Here is a 15445-nt window from a genome sequence, read left to right on the forward strand (position 1 = left end):
AAAAAAAAAAGGCTTTAGTTCCTCACATTATTATGCAATCTTTTTGTCCAACCCACTGAATTAAAGCTGAAAGTCTGCAGGTCAACTGCATCTGAGTTGTTTCATTTAAAAATAAGTGTGGTAATGTACAGAACCAAAATTAGAAAAAAAGTTGTCTCTGTCCAAATATTTATGGACCTAACTGTATATGTCTCTGCTACAAAAAAAGAACGGGTGGGTGGGTAAGCAGACAGAGAAGAAACCTTTACTATTTGACTAGTAATCTTCTGTGTTCTTCTGTCAAAGAACTGCACCAAAACTAAGATTCCCAAACTAAAAGGATATTGGCAAAGAATGGACACTAAAAGTCAGCACAACAAAAGGCCATACAGGTGGTAATGGCGGCATAACGGGAACACAGAAGAATGTATGGGGTTAGTGAATGTTGAGAGGATTAAGAAAAAATAAAAATAATAACCTGTGCTTAAAGAGACACCATATTGTACTGTTGGCACCTTATGATTTTTGACAAGCTCTGGAAAGGTGTCACATTGACAAGATGGGATGTGTATAAGCAATACAACAATGATGGCAATCAAAGCTGTGCCCAAACTGTTTCCTTCCAGATGGACTCTTGGCAATCTAGAGGGTCCTATACCACTATCTACTATTGGGCTCAAACAGTACTTAAAGTAAAAAAAGTACTTATACTGTAGAATGTTCATAAAACCCCCAAAAATGTACAGAGATTTCTAAAAATAAAATGAAGTCTGTCCTAGTAGAGGCATTAAGTGCCTTATAGCACAGGATCAAGGATCTTCCTAAAGTGACAGGAAAGAACTTCTGTTAGTACCTAGCTACAAGTAGTAATAGTTTGTAGGTTACAAAATCTGAGTGTACAGGTTTTTAGGGACACCACTGTGTTAGAAAGAAGCTATATAGTTGATTTCAACTGTAACTTTCAAAATATGACCTGCCTCTCTAATCTAGGAAGGCCACCAGCATCATTTATGTATGTGAACAACATTTTACAAAGCTCAGTAAAACAATTATGTCGATGTACTGGCACCACTGACAGCTCAAGGCTATATTAAGGATAAAGAACAGAAAGCATATTGGCTGCCCTACTAAATAAATGCTTCATCAGAGCAGAGCTGACTGAGGCCGAGCAGGAGCTCCCATAATCCCACAAATAATGTCACGCACACCAGGGCTTCAGGCAAATGCCAGAAACTCCAGATGGACAGTACTGTTTTTAATACAATTGTCATTATTTAATGAAATAGTGAAACCAACTGATGAGAAACTAATCGTTCATCAGATTTAACTGATCAAACAACAGTATTCCACTGAGAAATAAGATCTGATTGGCTGCACTGCCTTGTTTCGATTTCAACCCAAATATTTGACATATTGTACATTGTTTCCTGGATAATAGGTCTTAAGATAGTAACATAATATTCATTTTTACAATACAGCTGTGCAGTAATCTCAATGTATTTGTTGAGGAAATGACGATTTAGCAGTGCAACCGGGGAAAGATGAAAGTCTGATTGTGAACAATAAGACCAACCAGTTAAACAACCAGTTCCTCTTATTTGCATAACTCAAATGATAAAGATTCACATACATAATAACATGAATGCTGGGCAGAATAGGCCACAGATGTTGAAATAAGAAAGGCAAGCAGTGTTACTACATATACCGACTTTCAGATTTATTGTCAGCAGCAATTCAAACTAACATTTTGTCTGTTTGTTTAAAATGAAACCATTTCAGGCATGTGTGGCTTTTCTGCACCACAGATTTGCATTCACCCAAGAATACTGCATACCCTAGTAACAAAAAATGTTAACAGCTGCATGGTATACCTTCAGATACATAGTAACCTGGTTTTCTAAGTAATTTATTTAGGCAATATGAGAAATCCAGCCCCAGTCCGAATGCTGTTCAATGGATGCAATCCTAATCCTTTCAAGATAAACTATGACTTTCTAGAATGACAAATTGTTTCCACTGAAAAATTACACTATGCTACATACAGAGGTCTGCCAAGTCAAGTTCCAACTAGTCAGGGCTAAGTATTGTTTGAGTGGAAGTGTAAAACAGGATAAAATTGATTTTATAAGGGTGTTTACTGTTTATCGAGCCTTCTCACAGCACAGATCTCAAAAATCTTCTTATTGTAGATACAGGCCAGTGCCAATAAAGAGCTTTCATCTCACAATTACACGGAGAAATCAGCCTTAGCAATGACTCACCATTTCTTCGATTTCAATCTAGGAGCTGGATTCCGAGGGATTAGGAACAGGGCTCTCATGGGATGCATATCACACAGTGCTGAAGGTTATAAAAAAAATTCAGATCATTAGCTTAAAGTGCCAGAAAATAAATGTACCTACTATTAACTGTGTCATTAAAGGGAAAGTGTTCATAAAGTGTAGTATGTTACGAACCAGCTTTAGGAAATATGCCAGAAGTTTTTAATATTAGGCTGGGTTAAGACCTGCCTCTAGATCAAGAGATATACAACTCTCTTGATCTTGAGTGAGCAGTACTGTACTGCCAACTGCTGACCCCCACTTAATCTCCATGGGGCTGCTGCAGTTGGAGCCTACCTGTAGCATCAACCCTGAGGCTGTAGTATTTGCACTGCAACATCATTGCCAGTCTAGCCTTACACTTAACATAAATATAACGTTCATTTAATCCTGTTCATTCAGTACATGGTATTGTATCAATTTAGCTTTTGAGTGTTAATGCCAAGAGAGTCAGAGTTAATTCTGAGTTCCATTTCTGAGACTTATCTGTGCCCAGACTATAGACAACAAAGTAAGCAGTCAAATGTAAAATAACTTTTCAACATTACCAACATCCCTAGCTGCATGCACCGTGATGTAATTCATTCTAAACATTTCTCAAAGATCCCAACAAAGACTTTCCAACAGTTATAAAAAAAAATGTTAAATTGGAGGGCTGGCGGGCTTCTGCAGCAATAGAGAGCAAACAAGGAAATAAGTCAAGTTTTCAGTGCCTTTGTTGTCAGATGAATTTCTCCACTACACCTATAGCTACTGAGGTAAGTAAGGGTTTAATTTTAATGCCTTTGCTGCTTTTTGAAAACATTTTAATATTTTATTAGGCTATTACAGGTGCAAGTTCACTTTACAGGAACCCTGACCTAGCTGAATTTGTTCCAGTTTGTTGCCTGACTTAAACCCTTGCCCCACCCTCCCTACATGCACCTATACCAATAGGATTGGCGTTACTGACATAAAGACTAAAGCTGTGTACACACGTGCAATTCTTGTCATTGGAAAGGATCTTTCACGATCCTTTCCAACGATAAGAACTGCATTATGCATTAACGAGTGCTATACATACAGCACTGTTCTGCTCTATGCAGAGGGGAGGGGGAGAACGATGGAGCGGCACCCTGCTGCGCACTCTCCCCCTTTCCCTTGCTTCAGGATCGCTAGTCGTTCATCGTCCGTGGATCCGCCAGGACGGATCCACGGACGATGAATGACGCAGGCTGTACATATGACAGATTATTGCCCGATATAGGCCCTGAGCCGATTATCGGGTGAGAAAAATGTGACGTGTGTACGTAGCTTTAGTGACTGGACCATGAGATGACATTTAGTTAGCCATATCTAAGAACTTGACACATTCGCTTTAAATATGAATTACAATGAGATTAGATGCCACTGCGACACTTCTCTGAGAATTATTAGCTGGTTCAGGTAACATGAGTTATGTTTAACTTACGAGGAGCTCCCTCTGCCATCTCTATGGCTGTAATTCCTAAGGACCACAAATCGCTCTAGAAAATAAACACAATGGAAATATATTTAAGAAAAAAAAACATGATAAAGAAGAAAAAACAAACAGACTTTAGGAATCATTCACAGTGGCTTATAAGGCATTCATCAATTCTGTTTTCTGGATAGAAGTGTTATTTGTGATGAAAAATAATGAACAAGGACACCGTCATCCTGAATTGATGGTAAGTGCTTTTCCAATTGTGATAGGCTGTGGTTTTCAATCCTGATGAACAGCGACAATGAACAAGATGAATTGTGTGTCGCAGGCTGTCTCGGCTGGTGATCCTGTCTATTTTTTTTTTATTTTATTCTCTGCGATACGAACTGAGGCTTGAAATGGGACAGCTGTGTGGGATGGCAGCACTTATCAAGCTTTACAGAAAGCCTGGCCTGAAAGCTGAAGTTATTCTAGAAGGGAGGAAACTTTATTCATTATAATGAATACATGAGCCATAATTCAACTTTTTTTTTTTTTCCCAAACGTCAGCCTTTTGTATACACTGTGCAGCCTTTAGGCTGGTGGCTTCATATGTAAAAATAAATGCTTTAAACCTCTACAAAATGTCTCTGGGATATGAACATTTACAGCCATATTATATTGGTAATATCAAGACTGTTTGAAAAGCCATCCTCATCTTTTCTGAGGGGCAGCCTGCTGACTCCCCCTTCCCTCCCTGTCATGGTGAGAAGGGACCAGTGAATAACTGTGCCTCCTTATGTCACCCAGAGAACAAGAGTTTTGTTTCCCTCACTCCAGGTCCAGTTACAATGCACAATATAAATCTGTGTGCACAGTTGACAGATACATATGTAGTGCAGTCTCTTCCACGCTTTATAGATTTTAGCTGTAAAAACAAATGTGCTGAAGTCCTTAGTGACGAGCTGCAAAGACTGTTTTGTGGGTTAACAGAAAGGCGTGCTTGGTAAACACAGCTTTGTCAATTGATTAACATCCATTGACGCTGATCAACAGCTGGGAACCTCTGTTGTTGGTTTCTAGCCTCTTCACAGCTATGAAAGCTGGCAACAGCAGCAAGTGCAATCGAGGGCACACAGGGAGCATCAACAGCTATTGTTAAAGTAGGACACGCATTTGGCCACTGTAACAACTCTGTACATTACCAGACATGGACAAAGATTATAATGCAACAAATTTATATACCTGTGGTGGAATCATGAACAATTTACAATTCAAAAGAAATGGACATAAAGGAGTCTAATTTTCATTTTTAACAGCTCTTTTAATACCAAATTAAAAAGAGACTTTAGCATTTAAAAACAAAAAAATATCAAAAAATGTAAGTATGTATTGTCTTCCCAATAATTACACTGTAATTTAAAAAAAAGTCATACTAATGCACATTGCAAAGTTATTTCCTTATGTGTGCCTTATGGTTTTTAGCATAAAATAGTGAATAGACAATAGGACTTCAAATAAAAAAAGAGCATCTCAAGTAGTCCAACAGGGAATTAAGCTTTTAATAGGATTAAACTTCATAGCTGTGGAATACAGACCAACTTAAGCATTTTTTTTTTATCATGCCAGATAGCACAGTCTCCCTCCTTCCCCTGTTCTTACATTATTTCCTCAAACAGCTGTTTTAAGCACAAGAATAAAAAGATAGAAGCTGTGATTTTTTGAGTTTGAATATGAGAAAAGAAGAGGCATGAAGACCAGACTTTGAAGAGTTAGGGCTGTAACTGCAAGCAGTTAAAAGTAATGCAAATGGTAGTTTTACTTCATGTATGAAAAACAATATAGTTTTCCTATAAACTAGCATTGTAGTTATATGTAAGGATATATTTAGGCTATACACATTAAAATATATTATGTACAGGGTGACTGACCATGCTTTAATTTATTAATGAGACCACAGGTGCACAAGTGGAAATCACAGGACACACTAATGTACTTTGTGTAGCAGCACTTGTGTGGACAATGTCTGCATATTATTCTTTCATATTCTGAAGTGGAAACAGGCAAGATCGGCATCTGTTCTACTCTCCTGTGTTTTATTATTCTGATGCCTGGAGCTGTGTTTACACTCTCTAGAATCCTGGAAGCTCATTTACCTAGGATATGCAATTCTCGGGACTGTCCAGGATGCTGGTAAACGGTTGCCTTTTTTAGACACATACTAGTGTTATATCATTGACATTCAGATTAGGCTTATTCTGCATGGGTTGATGTAATTCAGGAGACACATGTGAAACTGACAATGTAAATCCCAATGCCTGTGGTATCAGCCAAAATATCAGCTCAGGGCAAAAGCTTTGTAGTACTGGGTATGTCATAGTGTTGATAAATTGGTGCGGTTTTGGGCTTTAAATTCTTTTTGTAATTTATGCATACAAGCTTTAAAGGGTATCTACACACACTCATTAGTTCAGCTGATAGGAAATGAAAAGGGCACCAAACTGATTTCAAATTCGGTCATATATGAAATATGTTTCAGATGTATTTAGGAAGATCACAATGTCTCTGTTTATGTGAATTAGGCCTGCCATTGAACCCACAGTATTTTGTCACAGTGACATAAGCTGTCTTTAATACTTTAGGCTTAAAGTGACCCTGTCAGGCTGAAAAAGAAAGACAGAAAAAAGGTCTCTGAAATAAAACAGCTTTTTTACCAACCTTTCCAGAAAACTGTTTCTCCTGCCCTATTATCCTATTCAAAACTGCAGTCTTCTTAAGACTGCTTAACGTTCAACAATTCTATCTGTGTTATATGCCCGTCATTTACCCCATAGCACATCATACTTTCAGCCCCAAGTCATTCAGCAATAAAGTAAGGGTCTGAGGAAGGAGCCATAATGCATTACTGGAAATGTTAAACAGCAAAAATGCTCATGGAGGCTGAAGAAACAAGGGGCAGTACAGACAGCAGGTAAGGTGAGAAATAAATATTGTCTTCATTTCAGGAGATTATTCACCCTGATGTCTGTGCCCCACTGCATTGATTTAGATTACAATACTTTGAACCACAAAAACTTACATAAATGAGTTAACTGGTACTTCTAATACACATTCCAACAGCCCTATCTACTCAGCCTAATGTCAGCCCTATTACCTTGCTTCCTTTTCACATTTTTTTTTTTACATACAGTAGACTGCTACTTAAACAGGTGGACATTTAATGTTACTCTTCCAAAATAAAAATAGGAAAACAAAACAAAACAATAAAGCAGTTTATTCATTTCTGGACAATGGACAAAATATAATTTGTTCATCAGAAATTTTTTTTATACATCCTGTACTTGAGTCCCTAGAGGGATTTCAAAACTACTCATAGAAAACTAGAGAGATACTAGCAAAAAAAGAAACTGTAGGCCGTGGGTAAAATTTGTGGGTAACATTTCTTTTAGTAAATGCATGCCTCGGTTTCTTAATAGTCTTAGGAGGATGGACACATTTTTACAGCTCTGCTTATGAAGATTGTTTTCTGGCATTTCTTTTTTCTCTGTTGATTGTGGTCTGGGCTGTAGAATACTCTGAAACGCTCTGCACAGCTTTTTTGCAGAGTTTTTTGTTTCCTTACTATAATCTGCCTGAGTATATTTTCAATGTTCACTGTAAATCAGAAAATGATTTACTACAAAAAAAAATTAAATACAGAATAGGAGTCAGGCATTACCTTTACATTTTAACACCATACCTTAAAGTCATATGTAGCATCTGGGTTTTCATCACAGGCAATTACTTCAGGAGCCATCCAATATGGTGTGCCAATAAATGTATTTCTTCGGCCAACAGTTCTGTCTAACTGTGCACTCACACCAAAATCCACTGCAATAAAACATTTTTTAAATATTTTAGTCTCTTGTAGTAGAGAGAAAGACAGAAGAGGTACAGGTTGGCTCAAAAAGGTTTTTTTTAATATGTGTGCGCCTCTTCAGGGGTAATGGAGAGAATATAAGCGTAATATCTTCATAAAGGGGTAATCCATAGTCTAGAAGGGATAGAAAAAAGTCCAGATGGAGGTATAATTGTTAAGGGCAGTGGTTGGGGTTAGGGTGTGCGTCCAATTGCACCATATGAAAGTAACTCTGGATGTCCCTTTTTTTTTTATAAAGGAGATATGATGTAATACAGCATCCTGTAGAAAATATTAGTGTTGGTGAACAGCAGATCAGCAGCTATTAGTGTACTGTAGAAGTACATTTTTAATGCAAAATGTTGTGAAAACTTCTCTCTAGTTGCGGTCAGTGATATTTTTGTACGTCTAAATTTATTTCCACCAGTGAAATAAACAGGTAACAAACCTGGGCAATTTAACTGGAATATATCATGAAAACACAAATCAGAAGTTATCTACAGTACATTGAAAAATGCAAAAGATTGGGCAGCTTAATTAATAATTCCTAAAGGTTGATGTTGTTCCCATTATAAACATCCCTATTGGTCTGATAATATGATGGAAAAATTGTACAGAAAAAAATTGATATTTACACTTCAGTTGCCTCGATCTCTGATTTTAACCAAGCTCTTACAATATGATTATTTTAAATTTCCTACCAGGTCTGTGATACATTTACTAAACTTTAATATGTACTGACAACTGAAGAACATGTGACAACAGAAAGATCTAATTTATGCTTCTTAGGGTTTTTTTTTTTTGTTTTATTTTGGATGTTTTCTTGCTCAGAGCTGCTAACCACTACATATATGAAAGAAGATAAATAAATAGATAGCCAGACACACAAATATACAAAGAATAATGTAAACAGCATTAAAAACCAAAAACAACAACTAAAAAAATATTCTTTATCTCATAAACAGAGACATAACAGAGTAAACAGAAAACAAATCCATCCCTATGGGTTATCATACATAGCACTATTAGCATGAAGTGCTATTAGTCAATAAGTATTCACCACACAGACTTTTTTTCATGGAGATCAGATTGGACTAATTTATGAAATGCAGGAACCATACATAGACATATTGTTGCCAAAACATGTTTCTTGGTGCCAGTGAACATACAGGAAAGCACTCAAGTGTGAAATGTAAACAAAAGACATGGGTATTCTTTCAACCCTGTTTCAAAAAAGCTGTAAAAATAGAAAAAGAATTTGATTTACAAAATTAGTACATAGACAACATTCCAAACTATAAAACTGACCAATTTGATTGTTTTTGGAAAATTTGTGTCAGGGGCATCTTAACCACTTGTTAAGGTTGTCTAACCTCGTCTTTTAACAACAAATCTAAAAGTTTGAGAACTGAAGAGACCTACTGGTGTAGTTTTACTTTCCCAGATGGTCAAGTTATCTATGAATTAGCATGAATGCACTCTCCTACTATCATGGATGCTGGCTATTCATTTGTGAAGTGATAAGCTGGATGGTTCCTCCCATCCTCAGCATCCAAAATTTCCAATACCACAGGGCAGTTTTCTATTTCACCTATGTCAATCTTAAAAGAGACAGTTTTTCTGTATCAAGTTTATATGAGGTTTCTTCTTTGTGTGAGAGATTTAACTGCCTATATTACACATCCCAGATGATGAAATCCACAAATTCTTTTTAATTTCACACCAAGGAAAGTTATTCTTAAATTATTATTGTTATTAATAATAATAATAATAATAAACAGTATAAGTGTAAACATATTACACAGTGCTGTACATTAAATAGGGGTTACAAAAGACAGACAGATACAAACAATGACACCGGAGGAGGAGAGGACCCTGCTTGGGAGAGCTTATAATCAAATTGCCATTTGCTGTGCATCAACCTCCACCTTTACTTCTGAAACACTTTCTGGGTTTTATAACCACCCATGAACAATAACCATTACATTTCTTGTGAGATGTCCCACTATTCCCACTATCTTTTTTTTTCTTTTCTTTTAATGAAACTCAATATGAGCATCTCTTTTTTTAAATCAATCACATTTCTCAGTTTCAAATGAGATACATTGTCTTTGTAATAAATCTAATTAAATGTAGGGTTTAAATGTATGTTCAAACTTCTTTGGAAATAAAATTGTAGATTACCACATGCAACACAATAACCAAAATGAATATAGAAGATTGATCGTAAATCAGAAACGGCACTTTTGAGATATTATTTTACCTACATTTTCAATGAACCCTGTGATTCACAAATTAGAGACACTATATATGAAATAGCGCTTACTAATGGAAAAAAAAACAAAAAACAATTGATTCCAGTGCGTTGTGTGTAGGCTGCATTTGTTGACCTCTCCGTATGCTGGTTGTTGCTGGTTTTAGTAATTTCACTGACCTTGAACAAGCATGCAGCCAGCAAGAGTGAGTAACACAATTTGTTCTAGCTTGGTGAATAAGAAAAGGCTAAAGTCAATGAATCAACAAGACAGCCAAGCATCTGGCATTTGTAAAAAAAATAATAAAAGAAGTCAACAATGGCAGGACTGATCCTGTAAACTAAAAAACGTTTTCTTTCCTGTGCTTCATTCACTTGATTCACAGTGTTCACATGATGATGCAACAGACAGGGTGGAAATAGACAAAACTAGGCCATAGCTATTTACAATCAACTAAAAGAAGGGTGGACATCCAACAAATGATTTTAGGCATTTGGTTTAGGAGATTTTGTATATTAGTAACCTTTCCCGCTCTAAAAATGAGAGATTTTCTGCTGTTCTGTCTTTATCACTGCAATAAGTAATATGGTGTAGAGAAACTGCTATTTTATTTCACACATTTGGAAGACACAAGGTACAATTTTTTTTTAACAAGAGTTTCACAATAGAAAACTTAAAACGCATCTAAATCCAAGAACAAAAAAATTATATTTAGCTGCATTTGTTTTATTTGTATTGTTTTTCCAGCTTTCCTTTACCCTGGACAACTTGTCTGTAGCAAGTTGTCTACTCTAGCATAGAAAACAGCCACTCACTTTTACTATGGACAAATGGCATTGCCATTAAGACAGAACTGCAGAAAATTGCTGTACTTTTCATCCACATGACATACAGGGAAGGGGGTTTTGTAGCAATCAGATATCTGGGAACAATGTAACTGAAACTGCCAAACAGGCAGAAATCCCAAAAAGTTATGAGCAGGCAAGATTTCAGGAAGGACAGATATAACAAAAAAACATTTTAATTTACCAGATCAAAAGAGACCACACAACAGAAATATGATAATAGGGTTTACAATCCTTCAGTTTCCATTTTTTCTGTTAGTTTCTTTTATGATTGCTTTTTTCTACTTGACATTTATTGTGTTTGCTTTAAAACAAAAGAATGGCTATTAAATTAAACACAGCCAATATACTTTTTTTTGGCTAATCCAATTTTACTTTGCCAAAACATGCATTAAAATTGTGTTATAGGAAATAAAGCCCCTGGCAGATTGGGAACTATTTGTCAACGTGGCAGCTTAATGCTATACATGTTTAACATAAAGGTCTTTACAAGTGTTTTTTTTTAATTCTACAAAAAATAATTAATTTACTTTCTTCAAATCCACAGGCACACATACCTAATTTTACTTCTGCATTTTCGGTCAGCAACACATTTTGCCCCTTAATGTCTCGATGAATCACCTTGTGCTGGTGTAGATGACTGAGGCCCTGGGGAGATTGATAATAACATAATGTAATATCGATTTTAAAGAAAACCAGAATATATTAATAAAGCAATGCATACTAATCACTTGAACTTTTTAAAGTAAAATTGGGTGCTGCTACTGCTTTTTGATGTCTGATAGGCTGCTTCTATAGCTTCACTGCTTAGCAAATCACTAAGAAAGGACAAACATGAGGTCACAATGCGTTTTCAGGTTGTAGGTTGCCAACTTGATGAGCAAGCAACAATAAACTTCCTGGTTTTTTTTTTTTTTTTTTCCTAAATGGTCAAAGAGAAATAATAAGGTCAGGTTAAAATACCTTAGGGAGAGTAAGGAATGAGTACGTTTACATATATTTACACAAACAAACATTTATACAAGGTCTTCATAATTTCAGTTTTTGCTACATTTTTGTTTATTTTCTTAATTAAAAAACATTACCTGGGTGCTTTTTGGGTACAAATTATTAAAAGCATTTTTGTGTTTGAAAAGATCTCACTCCCTGCAATTAGTCCTTCCCACAGTTTATGGTTAAGCCCACAAAGAGACAGCAGTGTTTCTAGCTGTGTAAGAGATATATTAACAGCATCAGCAAAGCTTTCTGTTTAAAAACAATTAGGCTGCAATTATTGTCTAAATAACCAGATTGAATAAAGTTGAACTGCTAAGAGGTTATATTATTATTTTTAGAATCTGTGATGCATTTTCTTGTTTCAACAATATCTTGGTCTGGAATTGTCAGTTTTAAAATATATTTTACATGAAGGGGGCTCAAACAAGAAAAGCTATAGGCATACAAATGGATTCTGTGGCTCAACTATAGCAGCTATTGCAAATCCAAATAGTATTCTTACACCCCATATTATCCATCCTCCCTGGGAAATTTCCAAATTAAATGTCCGGCTAATACAGAGTATTGATTTTTTTTTTTTTTTTGTGTGTGAATGAATTTAAAAGGAGGTTACAAAATACATCGGGTCTCTTTCACTTGGGACATTCTAATGTGAGAGGTACAATAAGTGAAGTAACAAAAAACAATAAAAAGGTATTTGGTTCAAGTAGCAGGGACAGAAAAGGGTCCAACTAACCACCACCACACGATGTACAAGCCAGAGGAATAAAGATAAGGGAGCTGTGCATAGAATTTGACAGGTTATGGAAGTCCTGGTGCACAAACATTCATAAACCTATTAGCCTGACCCGTGTTAGAATTTAAGACTATTCAATGAAGTAGTATGGCTATATGTGATACACAGGGACACTGGATTATGACTACTGTCAGGCCTTGACCACTGTCTGTCTTCCCTGTCCTGGCTTTGCATTAGAGGATTATCTGTAAGAGTCTGGAAAATTACTTGGATGTGAAGATGTGGAGGTGGTGGTTGTGGGGGGACACTTCTATATGGCGATGGTGGAGCTCCAGAGTTGAAGCAGAGAACTGGGAGAAAGGGAATTAAAAGAGAAGGAGCTCCTAATGTAAAGTAGCTTGTCCTAAAGGGTACAGACTTTGTCAAAAATTAGCAATGGGGCCCCAAACACTTATAATTAGAAGACCATCAATAGTAGAGGTGGTAAGTGGTGGTCTTCTTTAAGACCAGAAGCTTATAGATTATGGAGTTACGTAACAAGTTGTATGGCAATGTTTGGAAAGGTTTTGAAAGGATCAGATGGTTACATCGATCTCATGCTCAGATAGATCTAACACCACTATGGCTGATGCTATGAAGAGTTGGAAATGTAATAGCACAAAGACAGTAATAGTATGTTGTAAACATATAATTTTATTCCTGGAACAGTGACCACAAAAAAATTAGGAGACTAGAACAATGGCTACCGAATAATCAGGGACTCCAAGTATGGAGATAGAAGTATGAGGTTTGTCATTTTGAGAAAACATACCCAGCAATCTGCCATTTTATCCCCATGCTAAAAGTAAGCCTTTTGTAGCACTTGCAGAATTCTCAGAGCATCCATAATAGTCATATAGCTCTGGGCATGGGGAGTTCTAATGTATAGTTTTATGTTCCCATACTCTGTTTTGTAGAGAAAATGTAGTGGTTGTTTATTCAGCATGGATAATGTTTTGTAAGGACATGTATTCTGCTTTAATAAAAGCCTTAAAGGCATCCCAAGTTATTTCAGAAGACGCAAAGTAGTTATTTTACTCCATTAATTCGGAGAGGGATGTGGGGAAAAGTGATTAAGTTAGTGGATGGTCTATTCACAGCTTTGGGAAGCTTGAAAGGTCAGAAGGATCAAATATATATATATATATATATATATATATATATATATATATACACACATACACATATATACACATATATATATATACACACACACACAGATATCATTTAAAGGAATGAAACAAAATATGCCATGGATGTCCCCATGTACATATATGATTACAAAAACATAGAAGCAAAGTTTAAACACACTGGGATCCAAATAAAGTGGTAAATCAACTTGCCTACAAAAAATGCCATATTCACTGCCTAATAAATATGGCCCATGATCACTTTTTTCTTTTTGGAAATACTGACTTTTTAATATCTAATGTAAACATGTCAAAGTGCAGGTGCTCTGGGAGGGGGAAGCAGGGCTAGCCTAATCAGAGTAACTAGTGTAAAGCTTTTGCAGTTAACTTAAGAACATATTTATCCACAGTGTTTGCAGACACAGAGGTCAGCAAGTTTGTTGTACAGCTTTAGACTATGGACATCCACGTCTTGATACAGATTCCCTTCAAAATGGAGACAGTGTGAATATATATAGAAAAAATTATTCAATCCAGATTAGGATATGAACACAAGAAGTCTGTGATGCAGTGTTCAGTGGGTAAACTATCAGTTATAGTTTTACGAATGGTGCCAGGTTCAGTCAAAATCTATGCTTGCAAATGGGCCAACAGACAAGTTAAACAAATCAATTTTCCTTGCAACATCTCAGTGATTGAAGGTAAGTAGCTGCAATCCTACCACCACGATTTTGTTTCCTCTAATGACACTATTCTGACATTTGCCTGAAACTTTTGGAGAAGCGTGTAAAGCATCAGACTGTTTTGGGTACTTGATCACGGTAACAAATATCCAGTCATACTTTAAGACTCTAACAAAGACATGAAGGAGTAGATATGTAAAAACGAAAAATACACTTTAACATGAACAATGCAACTATAGCTCACAATATGTAGTCTTCCCCATCTCCAATATTAGCTTGTAATATCACAGAATATCAAGTATGTATTTAGAGTTTGGTAACAAATATCAAGCACGGCAATTATGACTTCATAAAAACAGTTCATCATAATGTCATTTACTGCTTATATCTTAAGACCACAGCTTATAAAAAACTGTGACTTGCTTACACAATTAGACCTTTGTAACTGAATTGAAAGTCAACACCAATCTATGCACGCCTGTCTGCATAATGCCCTATGATAAGCTGACTCACTGCTTGTCATTTTCTTCAACAAAATGTTCATTTAACAGCGGTAATGCCCACATTACATTTTTCATACACTCATAATTATCCATAAGATTGTTGTCACAGTGACCTTCACAGACTGTGTCAGTGTTCTGTCTACATGAATATAATGATTGTTCCTAATATTATTATATATACAGAAATTTAAATGACTACAAAATGAAAATGGTTGATCCACTACTGATATTACTACTCTAGGGACCCGTGTCCACTAGCTTTGAGTTTGTGCATATGGCATCAACTGAATATCAGTATTTAACACGTCATCACTTCTGAGATAATCCAGAATTCAAAGACAGGTGCATTAAACCTGCAGTTGACCTCCTTTTGATCTGCTTTAAGGAGGTATTGCATTCCCGTAGTGTTGCCTGATGCAAACAAAAGCCCTTTGAGACAGGCATTTATACTTGTGAATGGTTTAGTATTTTACTTTTTAATACATTTTACTTTGTATATATTTTAATTATAAATGGACCAAAGAGAAAAGCATATCCATGTCCCAATCCTCCTTCTAAATAAATCAGCAACTATAAGCAGGCTAGCAAAATATTGAGCTTTGGAAGCTATAGATATTATGCACCTTTACTTTATAGG

At 36.0% G+C, this 15445-nt stretch overlaps 1 protein-coding gene across 11 annotated transcripts in view; it reads right to left on the reverse strand.

Annotated features, from left to right (window-relative positions):
* The window catches only part of TNIK (TRAF2 and NCK interacting kinase), a 179703-nt gene that overhangs the window by 77626 nt on the left and 86632 nt on the right, over positions 1–15445 (reverse strand). For all 11 annotated transcript variants that reach the window (XM_072408106.1, XM_072408103.1, XM_072408108.1 and 8 more), the window contains 4 exons: positions 11279–11369; positions 7463–7593; positions 3751–3805; positions 2241–2319 (listed from right to left, as the gene is read on the reverse strand). In XM_072408106.1, coding sequence (XP_072264207.1) covers positions 2241–2319; positions 3751–3805; positions 7463–7593; positions 11279–11369 — 356 coding nt within the window. The remainder of the gene's footprint in view (positions 1–2240; positions 2320–3750; positions 3806–7462; positions 7594–11278; positions 11370–15445) is intronic.

Source organism: Pyxicephalus adspersus, chromosome 4, assembly GCF_032062135.1.
Source record: "Pyxicephalus adspersus chromosome 4, UCB_Pads_2.0, whole genome shotgun sequence".
Lineage (NCBI taxonomy): Eukaryota > Metazoa > Chordata > Amphibia > Anura > Pyxicephalidae > Pyxicephalus > Pyxicephalus adspersus.